The sequence below is a fragment of the Lineus longissimus genome, chromosome 13 (assembly GCF_910592395.1).
Source record: "Lineus longissimus chromosome 13, tnLinLong1.2, whole genome shotgun sequence".
Lineage (NCBI taxonomy): Eukaryota > Metazoa > Nemertea > Pilidiophora > Heteronemertea > Lineidae > Lineus > Lineus longissimus.
This window is the reverse complement of record NC_088320.1, coordinates 8114502-8130352: the sequence shown is the minus strand read 5'-3', so window position 1 is coordinate 8130352 and position 15851 is coordinate 8114502. Positions and strand designations below refer to the sequence as shown.

The 15851-nt window shown below is 42.4% G+C and overlaps 2 protein-coding genes across 2 annotated transcripts; both read right to left on the bottom strand.

The window, feature by feature from the left end:
- Positions 1-11332: 11332 nt before the first annotated feature.
- Positions 11333-13480, bottom strand: LOC135498095 (uncharacterized). The gene is made up of 2 exons (XM_064788268.1): positions 12518-13480; positions 11333-12254 (listed from the first exon to the last, which is right to left on the bottom strand). Exons 1-2 carry the CDS (start codon positions 13416-13418, stop codon positions 11881-11883), a joined length of 1275 nt encoding a protein of 424 aa, XP_064644338.1. The 5' UTR covers positions 13419-13480; the 3' UTR covers positions 11333-11880.
- LOC135498369 (uncharacterized) lies at positions 13418-15423 on the bottom strand. Its single transcript, XM_064788626.1, has 3 exons — positions 14210-15423; positions 13494-13519; positions 13418-13432 (listed from the first exon to the last, which is right to left on the bottom strand). Exons 1-3 carry the CDS (start codon positions 14943-14945, stop codon positions 13418-13420), a joined length of 777 nt encoding a protein of 258 aa, XP_064644696.1. The 5' UTR covers positions 14946-15423.
- Between the last annotated feature and the right edge of the window lie 428 nt (positions 15424-15851).

Sequence of the window (15851 nt, the reverse complement as noted above, 5' to 3'; positions counted from 1 at the left end):
AATTACAGCAGGTAGGCCTATGGCTATGTCATAATGATGTACAATCAATGTGTAGGTTGCATGTACTCTCCTCCCTGCACCATCCTTCATACAACCTACTACATGTTATTGTACTCACATCATCATTCACTACCAGTATGTCATTGTCTTGTACTAGTGCTAGCTTAAATAGCAAAGTGTTGTCAGTAGTATTAGTAAGCAGTATAGCTTTAGTCTGTGTTTTCTTCCACTGCCAGTAAACTTGACATTTAATAACACCAACCTGAGTGACAACTTCTAGATTATTTTCATTTCAATTGGCTGTGGAGGTGACAGGGAGACCAGGGCTAATCCTACATTATATGGAGGATTTATATAAAGCCAGTGTGAGTGGTAGCAGGTCCCAAGTCCTGAGAAAAGGGGAGGGCATCATGATCTTCCAACAAGTACAGACACATAATATACAGATTATAACCATGAAATGAAAAAAAGGAATAAATAAAAAGGTTCTCAGAAACAGATCTCTTTATTTCACCTTTTTTATTTACTATAGATAGTGCACAAGTGCACCCCAGATGGATGACTCACTAGGCATTCTTGCTAGAAGCAGCAGCTTTCCATGCATTTAAGCTCAATCGCCTGTCTTTCTTGCTGAGGTATGCATTGGTGCATTTTTGTAGCAGGCCTTCACTCACATACCTACCATTCAGCTTAATCATTAGGATTTTGTTGAGGTGGTCCTCCCCCAGTCTATTCCTCTGAGCAGTTTTGATAAGCTTCAGATGAGAAAAGATTCTTTCTACTGTGGCTGTACTCATAGGCAGAGTGGCAGCCACAGCAAGGAATTTGCAGATGGCTGGGCAAGCTGATTGTACTAGTGGTTGTTTACATGCACAAGCACACAAACCCTGCAAGGTTACATCTGTTGAAAGTGTAGAATCCATGGGCCGATAGATATCTTTGAACCTGTCCCATTGTGAGAGAACCTCGTCAGATTCCAAGCCAAAGTATTCTGCTAGTGTCTCTATCTCTTCATTGCCATAAGGCCCTTTTCCACTACCGCACAATCTGTCCCTGTTCAACTGTGCCGTGCTCGGTCCGGACCCGGCCCACTTGTTTTGTACCATTTCCATTGCGCGCAATAATATCCAGGCCAAATTCTGGTGTCCACATCGGCCGCTGTCAGCAACGCTACTCTCCTATTTTTGGAGTTAGGAATGTTAGTAAAATTCTCTCTCAGACTTTTAGCTGCAGACGGTTATAATTTTCCCTTACCAATGGCATTGATGTCAGTGTCTGAATATTCATCTCCACTGGCCAGATCTCCGGCAATACTATAGATATCCTCCACTGGCTCTGACAGGCTCTCCCCGAAGTGGAATCCTGCAATTTTGAACCTGCAGCTGCATTGGCAATAGGTGCCCCTAATGCGGCAGGACATGGCTTCTTGGTCTTGGAAGTTTTCGTTTTTGCAGACTGGAGCAGAATTGACGGCCTTGACATCGGCCTGTTTCCCAAGATTTCATCCATCCTATCGTAGAACTCCCAAGTTTTCCGCCCACGGCCGGACCGGCCATTGTTATCAAGAACTTCCCGATACTTTTTTTTCATTTTTTTCACTTTTTCCTGGCACTGCTTGCCATCACGTCCTTCGAATCCTGACATTGAGAGGGACACGGCGATTTGCGAAAAAATCTTGTTATTGTGGCGAGCCCCCTCCAATTGAGCCTGTATCTTCTCCTCGCCCCAAATAGTAATCAATCGTTTCCGGAACGCTCCACGTTGCCCCTCTTGTTGTTGCTGCTGCTGGCATGTTGTAGCGATATAAATCAATAACTTACGACAGAACTGCACAGTGACAGAAATACCGGGGAATGACAACGGTCAAGGTCATTAGTGAGCATGCGCACTATTACTCAGATAAGTGGGCCCGGCCCAGTTCGCGTTTCCACTGCTCATTTTTATTGCCGAACCGTGCTCGACCCGGGTCGAGCTCACATCCTTTTGGGGGGTTCGGCCCACATGGAAATGGCACCGTGCCGAGCCCGGTCGACCCATTTCCATTACACTTTTTTTAACCGAGCCGTGCTCGACCCGGGTCAAGGCCCGGCAATTTTTGATAGTGGAAAAGGGGCTATAGAGGCTAGGAAGCAGTACTCTCTGACCACTCACATTTGAAAAATCCAACACACCCATGGCACGGACAACACAGGCGTTTATTTATTGAGGCAATTGTAGCATCTATGTATCTGCACTTAGTCAGTTCAAAGTTCTGATTATGCGACTTGGTTATTTTGTATTTCTCAGCAAGTGTCTCCAACTTTGCGAGATGTCGCCCTGGGGTTTCTTTCATGTCCCCAATTGACTTCAGTGTTGATGACAACATACTGTCAATCATTGTCAAATCAACCTGAAATTGAATAAAAGCTTCAAAGTTCAGGAGAACCATGAACTAAATATGCACTGCACAAATTATGAAGATGACACTGCATAAATCTCAGTGGTGACTTCACTGTTAAGAGAATTAATACCAACTGATCTCTAGTCAAAAATTACATCATGGATGGGGATAGACTCAAAAAACTATTAGCACTGTGTCCTACTAGTACCTTTTCCTTCTGAAAATGCAGACTAAGTTGGGCCAGTCTTGGAAGCACGTCAGCCAACAGCAAAATGCAAGCCAGTGTGTTGTACTGCATCATACGCTTTTTCAGACCACCAGCCTTGGCCCCAGCTTCTCCAGTGGTTGGCTTTACCACCTCACTTTCAAGGTCAACAAGGATGGCATCATATGCCTTTCTCACACTATCTACAGCTGCATCATGTGACAGCCACCTAGTATGGGCTGCATGCTTGATTGTCACAGCTCGTCCTCTTTCCTCTGAAGTAAGTAAAGTCTGCAACTGAAAGAAAGGACAAGGACGTGATTAGAAAATGAGATTACCACCACCTGAATTGCTTAAGATCGATTCTGTAGACCAGAGAATTTTACATGTAATTTATCTGATCTGAGATACAATACACATTATCTGCTTTATAAAATACATACTAAAAAGTATTCTATAAGGCCAAAATCTGACTTAGCGACTCTGGCTTAGGCGATCGGATTTACTGTATTTAGCCTACCTGTTCCAATGAACCTTTTTTCTTAGAACTGTAGTTATAGTACTTAAAGAGGGCCTCCAATGTTTCTTCTAAATTGACAAGAACTGGCATCTGTCCAAAGCTGTCCTTGCTTGCAAGGGCAAGCCTATGATTAACACAATGAACTGCAATGATGTTTGGCTCTAAAGCCTTCATTTTTGTAACGACACCATTCACCCGACCAGTCATGACAGAGGCACCATCAGTGCCCACTCCACCAAGCTTGTTACAATCAAGTTCCTTTTCATTCACTGTCTTCACGACTGCCTCATAAATCGTATCTGCCGAACCATCAGGGACAAACATATCCTGCACAAATGCATTTTGTACCATGCCCTCTTCAGTGTCAAAATATCTACATGCCAAAGCTAAATTCTTCTTCACTGCAACATCGCATGTTTCATCCATCATCAGTGAAAAAATGGACTTTTTTGAATGTCCTCAAGCAGGCTCTCCTCAACTTCACTGGCCAATATCTCCAACAATTCAATCATTGTACTTTCACTGGTGTAGGTTGCATTTTTGCCTTTTTGCAGCAGTGGTATACGGGGGGCTCCTACAGATATAGACAGTTCGACCATTGAACCAAACTTTGACAGAGGCATGTCATTGAAACAAATGCACTTCAGAATTCTGAACAGGTCGTTAACCCCCTGTCTGATTGGGCGATCATTGACTGTTAAAGTCTGAAGAGCAGTTCCAGTAGAGGCATCTGCTTCGTTTTTCAGTGCCTCAGTGTGTTGTCTACTGGTCTCATGGGCCCTCACAGCATCCAACCGGGCAGTTCGGAATGGCTTTTCAGTCCACACGACACTGCCATTCAGTGCCTTTACTTTATGTTTTTACACACTTTACAGAAGAAATGACTTCCATCTTCACCACCATGCTAGTGTATCAACCAGTTCCTCAGGCTAGGGTGGATATTAAACCATGTTGAACCCTTCTGAATGTTTGGCGTTGCATGCTTTCTCCTGACTAGGTCCTGGTGTCGCTTCAAGATCAGCTGCTGCTGGTTCAGTATCTGGAAAATGTAAGACAATTAGTTTGTCGAAAATTTCATTAGAGATTCTTTTTAAAATATGAGTTTTTGGAGAGAAAACCAGGGTTTTTAAACTGAACACTTTTGGAAAGTGCTAAAGAATCAATATATCTTTTTCATTTCATGACATAAGTGGTTTACAAAGAACAATTCCAGTCAACAGTTTTGATTTCTAAGACCTAAACTTGAAATAACACAACTGAATAACGTCATTTTCTTAAACATAATTACCTGGGTCACTATGTTCATCACCACTGTCATCACTAATTGGTGTATAATGTGGGGGTAACACTACAGATGCTTCTTCCTCCTCAGAAGTGTTAGAGGCAGGCTCAGGTGGTGGTGGTGGTTTCTCCTTTGTGCTTGGAAAGAAAAAATAATTCGAAGAATGTAGTCACATAATCTGATATGGCATTGCCAGCAGCCCGTTCAGTGAACTTGCACTCGCAGTTGCAGAGGGATTTGTACAAGAATGGCAAAGAAGATATACCCCAGATATACCCGGAAGATATACATGCACGGCACAAACGTAGGACTGATCTAACTCTATCAATGCCAAAGCACGTGGCCGTGACTGCAGCCCTGCCCACCATCACGATCGGCGCATGCAACCGCCGCTGAAGAACAAAACATTGCAATATATCGGCACAACAATGCTTAATTTCACTATTATTCATTTGATAAAGATTATTTCTGTTTTATTTACCCAAATAAAACCTCTATCCGAGGACATTTGGCCGCCAACTGAGCCAACTTTGCCTCCTTCTCCTTCGCCCGCCTCTTTTTGCCCGGCATGATTTAATAGTTTCTTCAACTACCACCAGTCTGCGCCACCCTTCGTCCTCTTGCACGTGGCATTGGTGTGACGACCTCGCGTTCAGTGATGAATAATGTGCAGATGGATATACAGGTAGACGTTCTGTTGGCGACGGCTGTTGGTGAGGTAGACCCATCGCTAGCTTGAGGCTCGGATTGGCGGATTGGATTGCGCGCTCGCGGTAACTGCATAAATTATAGACGACGGCACATGGCGGCTTGAAGATAAGGCATGGCGATCATTTGTTGAAGATAATAACGGGCTTGGCGGATTAACTGGGGGAACATTGGCGTCAAAAAAGGGCAGTATTGGCGGGATTTGAGATCAAGGGGGCAGCATGGCGGGGCTGAAAGGGGGCATGGCGCAGCGCCATTCCAAAACGGCCTAGATATAACCCTGGGTACACAAAAAAGAGAAACTAGGTAAAATAGGTACAATCACAAAATTTTATCTGAGTTTTGCTGATTTTTTAAATTTTTCACTTCTTCAATGCTAATTGAGCTTATTGAATGGGTTCACTTTATGATAATTTTGTTTTAATCAATTACTTGGAGTGCTAATTAATGCTTGTTATTGAAATAATTCTCTAGTGGTTGTTGTTTTTTTGGCTCACCGTAGGGGAGTCTATACAATACCACAGTGTCCGTCGTCCGTCATCGTCGTCGTCGTCGTCGTCGTCGTCGTCCGTCGTCCGTCGTATCCTAGTTCAAAAACAGTGGCACGTTTTTTAACCGCTAGGCCTAAGGACTGAAAACTTTGTACACATGACCCCCTAGGTCAGATGACCCGTGACACTAAATTTCTGTCCGATCTGATTCTCTACTTGGCCACCAGGGGGCCAAATGTCGATATCTAAAAAATGTGATATCTCGCTTATTAGTGACTTGTTTTCGATAAAACTTTTGTGGTAGGTACTCATAGCAAGGATACATCATATCGTCAGCCTCCTACGATAACTGCCTCACTCATTTTGCTAGTTTTGAGAAAACAAGGAAAAACCTTTTTAAATCTGACTGGAAACTTATTTATTTACTATTTGTTGAACACGGGTACATGGTAATATGACAATTAAGATACAATGAACAAGGATAGTAGGTGTGGTTACATAACAGTTAGCTATGACTTAGGCAAAAAGTACAAACATCAGCAGGCGAGTTAGGCACTTTGATACATGAGTTGGGCAAAATGTCTAAATGCAGAAATGGCAGAGTAAAACATTCCTTCGGAACTTATTTTGCCAAATGAGGCAGGGAGTCGAAGTAATGATGACAGGACTGTGGCATAACATGTTTCATCGATTGGAGGTCATTAAATTTCCTTAAAGTAATTGGTAGCGGGGCAGCGAAGAGTTGAACCCATGCAAAGGGTTCCTGCGGTATGTTCAGCCTCTGGGGCAAAATTTGCCAGTTCAATTCTTGAGAAAAGGCCAGTCTGTACAGAATCTTCCCAGAACTGTAGTATACCAAACCCCTCAGGTCGTGCACTGTGGGATCACCAGCTTTCTTTCCTGGCCTGATGCTGGTAAGATAACTACCTGCTAATTTCATCATTTCATTATGGGAGACCTAGTAAACTTTGTATGGATATGGTTTGATACGCGCATTTTCCATGATGACCACATAATCACGAGGCGTGAAAATATCGCACACAATTTTTCTCTCTATGGTACTGTGCATGCTGTCGCACTCCATCTGGGTGTGCCCGGCGACAAGATATTTTTGCACAATTTTCACACCATGTTTCATAGCTAAGGACACATAGGCATTTGCAAGGGTCATGTTACGATTTTGGTATCCACATCCATCACTCCAGATGATGAGCTCTTCTATGTTATCATTGGCTGTGCGTATGCGGTGAAAGTGCTTGTACTGGAGGCATGCAAACATGTCGCTGCTGAGGTTGCCTTCATGCTCTTCCTACAAGTAGCAGAATCCCTGTTTTTTCGTTAGCTCGAACAGGGTGAAATTGTGGACTTGTAACTTGGTCTTATAGTACATAGCACTAGCCTTTGTTTTCGGACAAAGTAGCACTGCCTGTACGTCCATTGTCCAGACAGAAACCTCTCACTCGCTCGGTCCTTGTCGCGTTGTTTCTCGGCTCTGGCTTAATCTTTAGCCTTAATGTGTGCAGTGAACAAATCGTCATCAGTGTTTCCATGTTTCGCACTGACACAAACATCGCATTGGTCTTTTCTTGGGATGAATACAGAGTAGTTCTGAGTGGTGAAGGTCTCGGAGAAAACGGTTAAACTCACAACTCGGAAACCAGCTTCTTCTGCTGCTATTTTGTACTCGCCATACAGGTTGGGCTTTGTTGTCCCAGGATACAGAAACTTCTTGGTTTGGTATGTAGGGACGTTACGGCAGTAGTGCGATGGAACTATCTGCATACCAGCAAGCCAAGTCGTCAGGAATTCGCGATCAGCCTCTGCCACAGGGACACGTTTTCCTGAAAGAAAAATCAAAGCAGTGAGTGAGTGAATGCAACTCGCCTCCATGCAAGTCATGAACTCAAAAGGTGAAAAGCCACTAGTTTGGAAAGAGTTTGCAATGATCAATCAGACTTACTGATTGTGACAAATCCATTTTGTGTCGAGACGGGTTGCCTGAGTAGATTTTTGATGACTGTCCACCCTCAGGTCCTAGGTCATCCACAAGGTCAAGACTGAACCAAATTCAAGCGCCTGTTTAACACTCCAATACTCACCGCTTTTAGGAGTCTTGGGTCGGGGTGGGTTTGTGTCGACTGCCTCTAGATCTGTCATCCATGAACCAGTGGTTCTTTTCGAGATGCCAAGTGTAGAAGCGAACAAGGATTTGCACACTTGGATTGCAGTAGCATCACTTAGTTTAAGTTGGTATGTGAGGGAACAACTTCACCTTGATCCTGGGCCTACACTCTTCTGTTTTTGGTCAACCTGCAAGAAATATTTGTCTACATTAGCAACAAATTCCTCCAATTTCATCATGTTACTGAAGGGAATTCAAATGATGGGTTGGCCTGCATGGTATAATCTTTGTCAGGACGATTAGAGCTACGAAGTGGACCATGATCAGCTTGGGTAAATTGAGCTCTGCTGCCATCACTGGTGATATTTTGAGAAATTGAATTTACCTGATCGACCAATGTATGAATGTATACACGGCGCTCCTCCCATGAATTCATTGCCCAGAATCTGTCAAAAATTCCCTGGCGCTTTGTCTCAGTCAGACTTTGGCAGCCTCGCAGCTTAGATTTACGGCAGAATCCCGATGTACAAGGTGGCCCCATTAGCTTTGCCTGCCTATCCTGGCCTTCCGGTTCTTGAAACCCTCCCCCTTCAAATGCTGCAATTTAGTGACGCTCTGTTTCCATTTAGATTTGGCTGGATGCTTACGACGCTTTGGACTGGCAACTTCATCATTCTGAGTAAAATAAGAAAACATTATTCAGTACGGTACTGGGCTGTAGTCAATTCAATGAGACACTTTAGTGACATCGTGTGACGGTATTATTACATTTTCCAGTGAGCAAACACGTGTAATTTTGACTTTCAAACATTTTACTTGATGGCAAGTTCTGCTTGTGAAAAGGAGAACAAACTCACATTATTAGCATCAACTGCATCAGACTCAACACCAATCTCCTCCGTATCAGGCTCAACATCCATCTCTGCTGCATCAACTGCAGGCTCAACACCAATCTCCTCCGTATCAGGCTCAACATCCATCTCTGCTGCATCAAGTTCACTCTCAGAGGTTTCATCGTTCTCATCATCATTGGGGACGTAATCTGCATCACGGTCAGAATCATCATGTTCGGACTCTGGCTCTGGTGCAGCCTCAACACCAATCTCCACTGTTCCTTCTTTCCCAGGCTCGACATGCTTGATAACAATCTCTGATGCATCGAGTTCAATCTCATCATCGTGTTCGGACTCGGACCCTAGAAGAGACGTTGCTTTTTAGCTCACCTCTTAGCAGAGGTGAGCTTATCCCATACCGTGGCGTCCGTCGTCCGTCGTCGTCGTCGTCGTCGTCGTCGTCCGTCGTCCATTAGCAGGGCACGTTTCGTAACTGTTAGAGCTATTGAGTTGAAACTTGGTACACATGTACCCTTATGTAATGACACTTGGGAGACCAAGTTTCGGTCCGATTCGTTTCATGGTTTGGCCACCAGGGGGCCAAACGTTAAAAGTGAAAATATGCAATATCTCCCTTAATAGTAGTCGGGAAATTTTGAAAAAAATATGGTAGGTACTTCTAGCAAAGGTGCATCATATATCCTCCAAGTTTTTGATTTGACCTCCTTTTCAAGGTCACAGAGGTCAAATGGTGTAAATTAGCCGTTAGGATGTAACGATGGCACGTTTCTAAACTGCAATGACTATTGATACCAAATTTGGTACACATTTACCCCTTAGTCAGGTGATCTCAGGGACCAAAGTTTGGTCCAATATGATTCACCACTTGACCACCAGGGGGCAAAATCCAAAAACCTTAAAAATGTGATTATTCCTTAACTTCTTGCCCGATTTCCACCAATTTGATATCATGGGTACATCTAACCACCATACAGTATATGTCACACAGATTTTTAATTTGACCTTCTTGTCAAGGTCACAGAGGTCAAATGGCGTAAATTCGCCGTCAGGCCGTAACTATGGCATGTTTCTTAACTGCAATGACTATTGATCACAAATTAAGTACACATGTACCCCTTGGTCAGGTGATCTCAGGTACCGAAGTTTGGTGCGATCTGATTTGCCGTTTGGCCTCCAGGGAGGGGGCCAAATCCTAAATTCTTCAAAATGCCATTATTCCTAGTAATGACTTGTCCGATTGGCACCAATTTTATATCATAGGTTCATCTAATTCTAACAACCATTCAATGTGTCACCCGGGTCTTCTTTGATTTGACCTACTTTTCAAGGTCACAGAGGTCGAATGTACTGTAAATTGACCATTTTGGGGAAATTGTAATTGCTTGGACCTACATCAAACCTAACACTACATGACACAAGACCATGCTCTTTATCCATCTTTCCTCCACATGAGGTGAGCACAATGGCCCTGGCCATTTCATTAGTATTGTTACAATGTACATTACGCTTGAAGGGTTCTAGATGTACTAAAATTGGAGTAGGGGGCCTGATGAACTGATGTGCTACACATGTTATTGAAATAATATCCATAGCAGTATGCCACAGGCTATGCAACAATATGGGTCACTGTGTGAGCCAATGCATGGGCCTATAAGCCTAATCATGGAATACACACATGCGCTGCATACACTAGGCCATACAAAACTGCTACTTTTTTAAATGGATGAATGAAAATATATCCCTGAAATCAACCAAATGGGGGAGGAATTATGTATAAAGCACTTGTGATAGCTTACCACTTGTATCCCAGCCTTGTATCATGGCAATAGCATCATCAGATGAGATCAGGCATCTTTTTGAAGTGGCGGCGGCCATATTGTTTTTTGGTATACAAGTGCCTAACTCACATATTTTCTGAGTTAGGCAATTCTACTTTGTATGCTAAATTGCCTAACCCACATGACTGAGATAGGCATATCTACATAATTGTGCATAATGCAGCGTTTCTATTGGTCAATGACTAAAGCTCTGTACACACTGACAACATTTTGGGAAACATGTTGGCCAACATGTTGTCCAGGTGCGATGTTATCGAAAATTTTGCCCTGTATACACATGACAACATTCGACAACATGTTGGGCAACTTGTTGTCGAATGTTTCCGAGAAATGAGGATTTTTGAGGGAATATTTTTGAGGGAAATTCATAAACAATGGAAGATTCCAAGAGAAGAAGATGTATTGTCGGTGGCTCTGCCATAATTTTACGTATCCTGATTAAAAGACGGCGAAGAAGACGTAAAGATGAGAAAAGAGTGTGGACAAGACCATGGATTTATATGAGACACCAGCATGGGGCAAATTTTGTAGCTATTTCTAGAATAGCAGCTTTCTTTTTGTTCTTGTCTTTATATTCCCTGGATGTTACATCCCATAAACAGGCACAACTTTCTCATACTGCAATAAGTTGTTCAACTTCACTCAGTAACCATTCCTTGCTTGAGGCTGCCATTTTGACTACATCACATGGCTTAAGGTAGATCATGTGATTTGTGGCCTATTTCTGATTGGATAAAACTCGACAACATCATTAGCATCTCGGCAACAAAATTGATTTTGTATTATTTCGACAACATTTGAGCAACATTTCGCCAACATGTTACCGAATGTTTCCGAACTGTACACACTACCAACATTTTCGATAACATCGCACCTGGACAACATCAGACCTGCCTACCCTACCTTGGCTCAATGTGTAATCATGACCAAAAAAATGTGTAAAATCAAGGAACTATGTGTAATGTTGAAATAGTAAGCATAAACAATTTTTAAAAAAGAGTAAAATTCGAACCTAAATGTGTAATTTTATTTTATGTCAATTACCGTGAATGATACACCATACATGTACACAAGTTACTGAATGGAGCCTTATTGCTGACCCTTTTGTAAGCAAAATCGATGGGGTGAGAAATCCCCTTCATCATTATTGTCTCTGAACAATGTCTATTGTCGAGAGACAATAATAATAATAATGTATAACTTGTTTTAACATAAACATGACTGAACAGTTACTAGCAGTCTTGAACAATGTCTATAACTTGTTTTAACATAAACATGACTGAACAGTTACTAGCAGTCTTGAACAATGTCTATTGTCTCTGAACAATGTCTATAACTTGTTTTAACATAAACATGACTGAACAGTTACTAGCAGTCTTGAACAATGTCTATTGTCTCTGAACAATGTCTATAACTTGTTTTAACATAAACATGACTGAACAGTTACTAGCAGTGTTGAACACATTTTCCTAATGGTAGGCTACTTCAGGCTTTTATAATAAGCAGACTTGATCTTCTTCAATCTATCACTCGAGTAGTCACTCCTACCACCATTGAGCAATCTCCCCTTTACCACCATCAATGCATCAAGGGTATTTGACCCCATTGATGCTCTCTGGTCCGTTTTGTTCTTACGGACGCAACTGAAGATCCGTTCACAGCTTGCATTGGCATGTGGGATGGTACATATACCAAGCATGACTTGTGCGAGGTTCTTGTAAGTGAAATGCCCAGTAGAATCCTTCACTTGGCCAATGGCGGACCAGGTTGCATCAATCCTGTCTTTCTTATGGGGTTGCACATCTAAGCTCTGGTAATCTGCAAATTCCAACTCCAATGTTTCTCTTGAAACACCTGAAATAATAAGAATTGCACAAACAATGAAGTTATTTAACTATTAAAGGAACAATTAAAGTTCAGGGATGCCTGTAAAAGAATTGTCTGAAAGGAAACACCAGCACTGAAATTGCAAGACAAAGTCAATTACATTATACCAAACATAAGATCAATCAGTGATCAAAGTAGATTAATTTTATCGGCATGTAGGTATATATAAAAAAAATAGCTCGGCCCCTCAGGTTGCCTTGATCATTTGTTGAAACATGATGATGACCTACCTTCAGGGAGAAGACAAGGGAATCTTTTGATGAAGTACAGGAGGTCAGTAGATGTGGCACCATTGAGACGTAAATCAACATCAACTACTTCAGCATGCCTTAAGAGTTCTTCGTCAAGGTGAAGCTTCTCCTTTATATAGCGACAACCTTCCAGAAAGCATTGTCTGGCGGTGGCGTAAAATTCCTTGATGCGGGAATCCCTCAGACGGTTTTCAGCTTTCCTGGCAATGGCTTCCCTGGCATTATCACCAATGATCAGATCGTTATCCAGCTTTTGCCCAACTCCATTTGCAAGTGACACCCCAGTAGCTGTTCTCCCATTCAATGCTCCTGGCAACTTAAACCTGATCAGAAGGTCCCGGAGCAGTTTATGGAGAGTTCTCCGTAGGACATGGATAAGAGGAGCCTCGGACTGAAGTGTCTCATTTGTCTTATTGAAAACCGCAAGCACATTCTCCAGGAACATACAATATAGTTTATTGGTAGGCGAGCGATAGAACCTGTACATACGCCCAACCCTTGTCTCAGGCTGCTCTTTGCCAGCAGCCTTGGTCTCAGCATCAGCAGCATCTTTGAACAAGCTATATAGTGCTTCCCAATTTTCTAGGATGCGATCAACACACCGGCTTACACTAAGCCATCTAGTAGAGACATGCTTGAGAATCTTAGTATGTCGTCCAACATCATAGAGTTTCTGGTAAGTGTCCAATGCAATGAGTCTGTTGCTTGATTTATCCAAATAGAAAAACGTGTCTGTAAGCACTTCATCAACCTTGAACGGCAGGGCAGCGGCGAATTTTTCTGCTGCGTGATGTATTAAATGACAGGGACATCCAGAAAGAAATATGTCACTGTTCTTCTCTACCATAAAGGCAAATACGCCCTTTCGGTTACCAACCATTACATTGGCATTATCTGTGCCAAATGCCAAGCAATTTGACCAAGGGATAGGCTCATCCTCATCTTTCATTTCAGCATCCAACAGGTTGAAGATGTTTTTGCCTGAAATTACAAAATATATAATAACTCCTTTTTATGTATGAAAGGATTCCTGCAACTTGGCCAATTAGAATCTGCTGTGATACAAAATGGCAGGGTCTCCGCCAGAGGGTAAACAGGGTAAACAACCCGTACCCTCAAAAAAGTTTAGGGTAGGCCTACACATAGAATTGAACAAAATATAATTATTTTGCATTATAGACCTAGAAATGTGTTGACCAGATATTTAATAGCTAGAAATATCAGTTCTAGTTGATATTTGTGATGAAAATCACCTGGAAAACACATAAAAGGTCTAAAATGAAAAATAAAAAATGTTGAGAAAAAAAAATTTGAAATTTTTTTTTTGGGGGGGAGGCGTACCCTCAAAAAAAATCCTGGCGGAAACCCTGAATGGGAGGTAGCCTAGACCGTCACGTATTATAGGTATCATACTGTATATCAGGTAACAGTTATCAATTACAATTACAATTATTTTATTGCACTAAAGTGTACAGAGACAGTATGGCATTTAAAAAGAAAACATACAAAAATATAAGATTACAATACAATGAAAGTTAGTAGAAACATACAAATGAAGTGAGTAAGCAGAGTCAATACTACTACTATATCAATCATTAACCTCAAATGAGATATAGGCCTATATGTGAAGGCTACACCAATACAAGACTGATAAGGAAGGATAGAGCTTACCTGTAGCTGGCACCCCTTCTAGAACAGGTACTGACAGTAGTTGAACCGTCACACCATCCTCAATCGAAGAGCTGCTGACCACCACTGGAAACTGTTTTTCCTTTTGGTCATTGGACCCATCTGTGGCTATCGAGAACGCCCCAGTCTTCATCTTCTCCTTCATCTCGTCTTTAATCTCTGCAGCCATGTGTTTTACAATAGCAGTTGTCTTCGACCGGCCACAACCATACAATTTAGCAATTTTGGAGTCCGGAAACGCTTCCTTAACCACCTTGGTAAACTCATCGGCCGCCGTCAGCGGCAGATTCATCTTGACGATGAATTCAGTCATTATTGTCTCTGCTTTGACAACTTGAAGGTCAAGTGCTTCGTTGCGTTGGTGGAAGAAATCCCCCACATTGTGGGTATTCTTTGCAGCCTTCATCATATCAGTGTGCTTTTTACCTTTTTGGTGACGCTCAATATCATATGAACCCGAATGGGCAATCGAAAAATCAGATTTGCAGTACGAGCATCGTGCATACTTCTTCCCCCTGTCACTTGCAGAGATGCCCGGAAAATCGCAGTATTTGTTGTTGAACCGCTGACCTGTGGGTTTCTTCTTTGCAGCACGTTGAGGCCCAGCATCATCATCATCAATCATAACACTGTCATCATCCGACATGTCGCTCCTGTCATCGTCGACATCGAAGCTAGAAACCGCAGCTGGCGCCTTCCTCTTCTTGGCAGACGACATGTTTCCATTCACTGTCTACCCGTCTGCTGACCTCGTTCCACGCGCCATCTGTTATGCATTACGGGACGTGTGATATTTAGGACGTCAGCAGATCTTCCAGCCGCTAAGGTTGATATTAGTTTACTTTTTTAACACAGCGCGGCGCTCGAGTGCTTCTAAAATGTTGCATAAATTACTGAGTGACATGTGCGGCCGGCCGGCGTTGCGTTTGGTACGGGGCCTTACTTTGATTCCAAGGGCCGAACTCATTTTTGAAATAATATTTCAAAACGGGCAGAAACATAACATTATCTTATTAGGATTATATAAATAAATGAACAAAGACAGCAACAATAGATCTTTATTTACAAGGCTACAATGTGTAATGGTTTTTTTTAAAAGTCGTATTTTGGAAATGCTTAGGGGCGTAAAATCAGAGTGCTATGCGTAATGTGTAAAATCGGCACTCAAATCGTATTTATTACGCCAAAAACGTAAGGGTAGGCAGCCCTGCAACATGTTGGCCAACATGTTTCCCAAAATGTTGTCAGTGTGTACAGAGCTTTAGGCATTTTTACAGAAGGTGCCTTGCTGTTGGAGGGATGATTTAAGCTCTGTACACACTGACAACATTTTGGGAAACATGTTGGCCAACATGTTGTCCAGGTGCGATGTTATCGAAAATTTTGCCCTGTATACACATGACAACATTCGACAACATGTTGGGCAACTTGTTGTCGAATGTTTCCGAGAAATGAGGATTTTTGAGGGAATATTTTTGAGGGAAATTCATAAACAATGGAAGATTCCAAGAGAAGAAGATGTATTGTCGGTGGCTCTGCCATAATTTTACGTATCCTGATTGAAAGACGGCGAAGAAGACGTAAAGATGAGAAAAGAGTGTGGACAAGACCATGGATTTATATG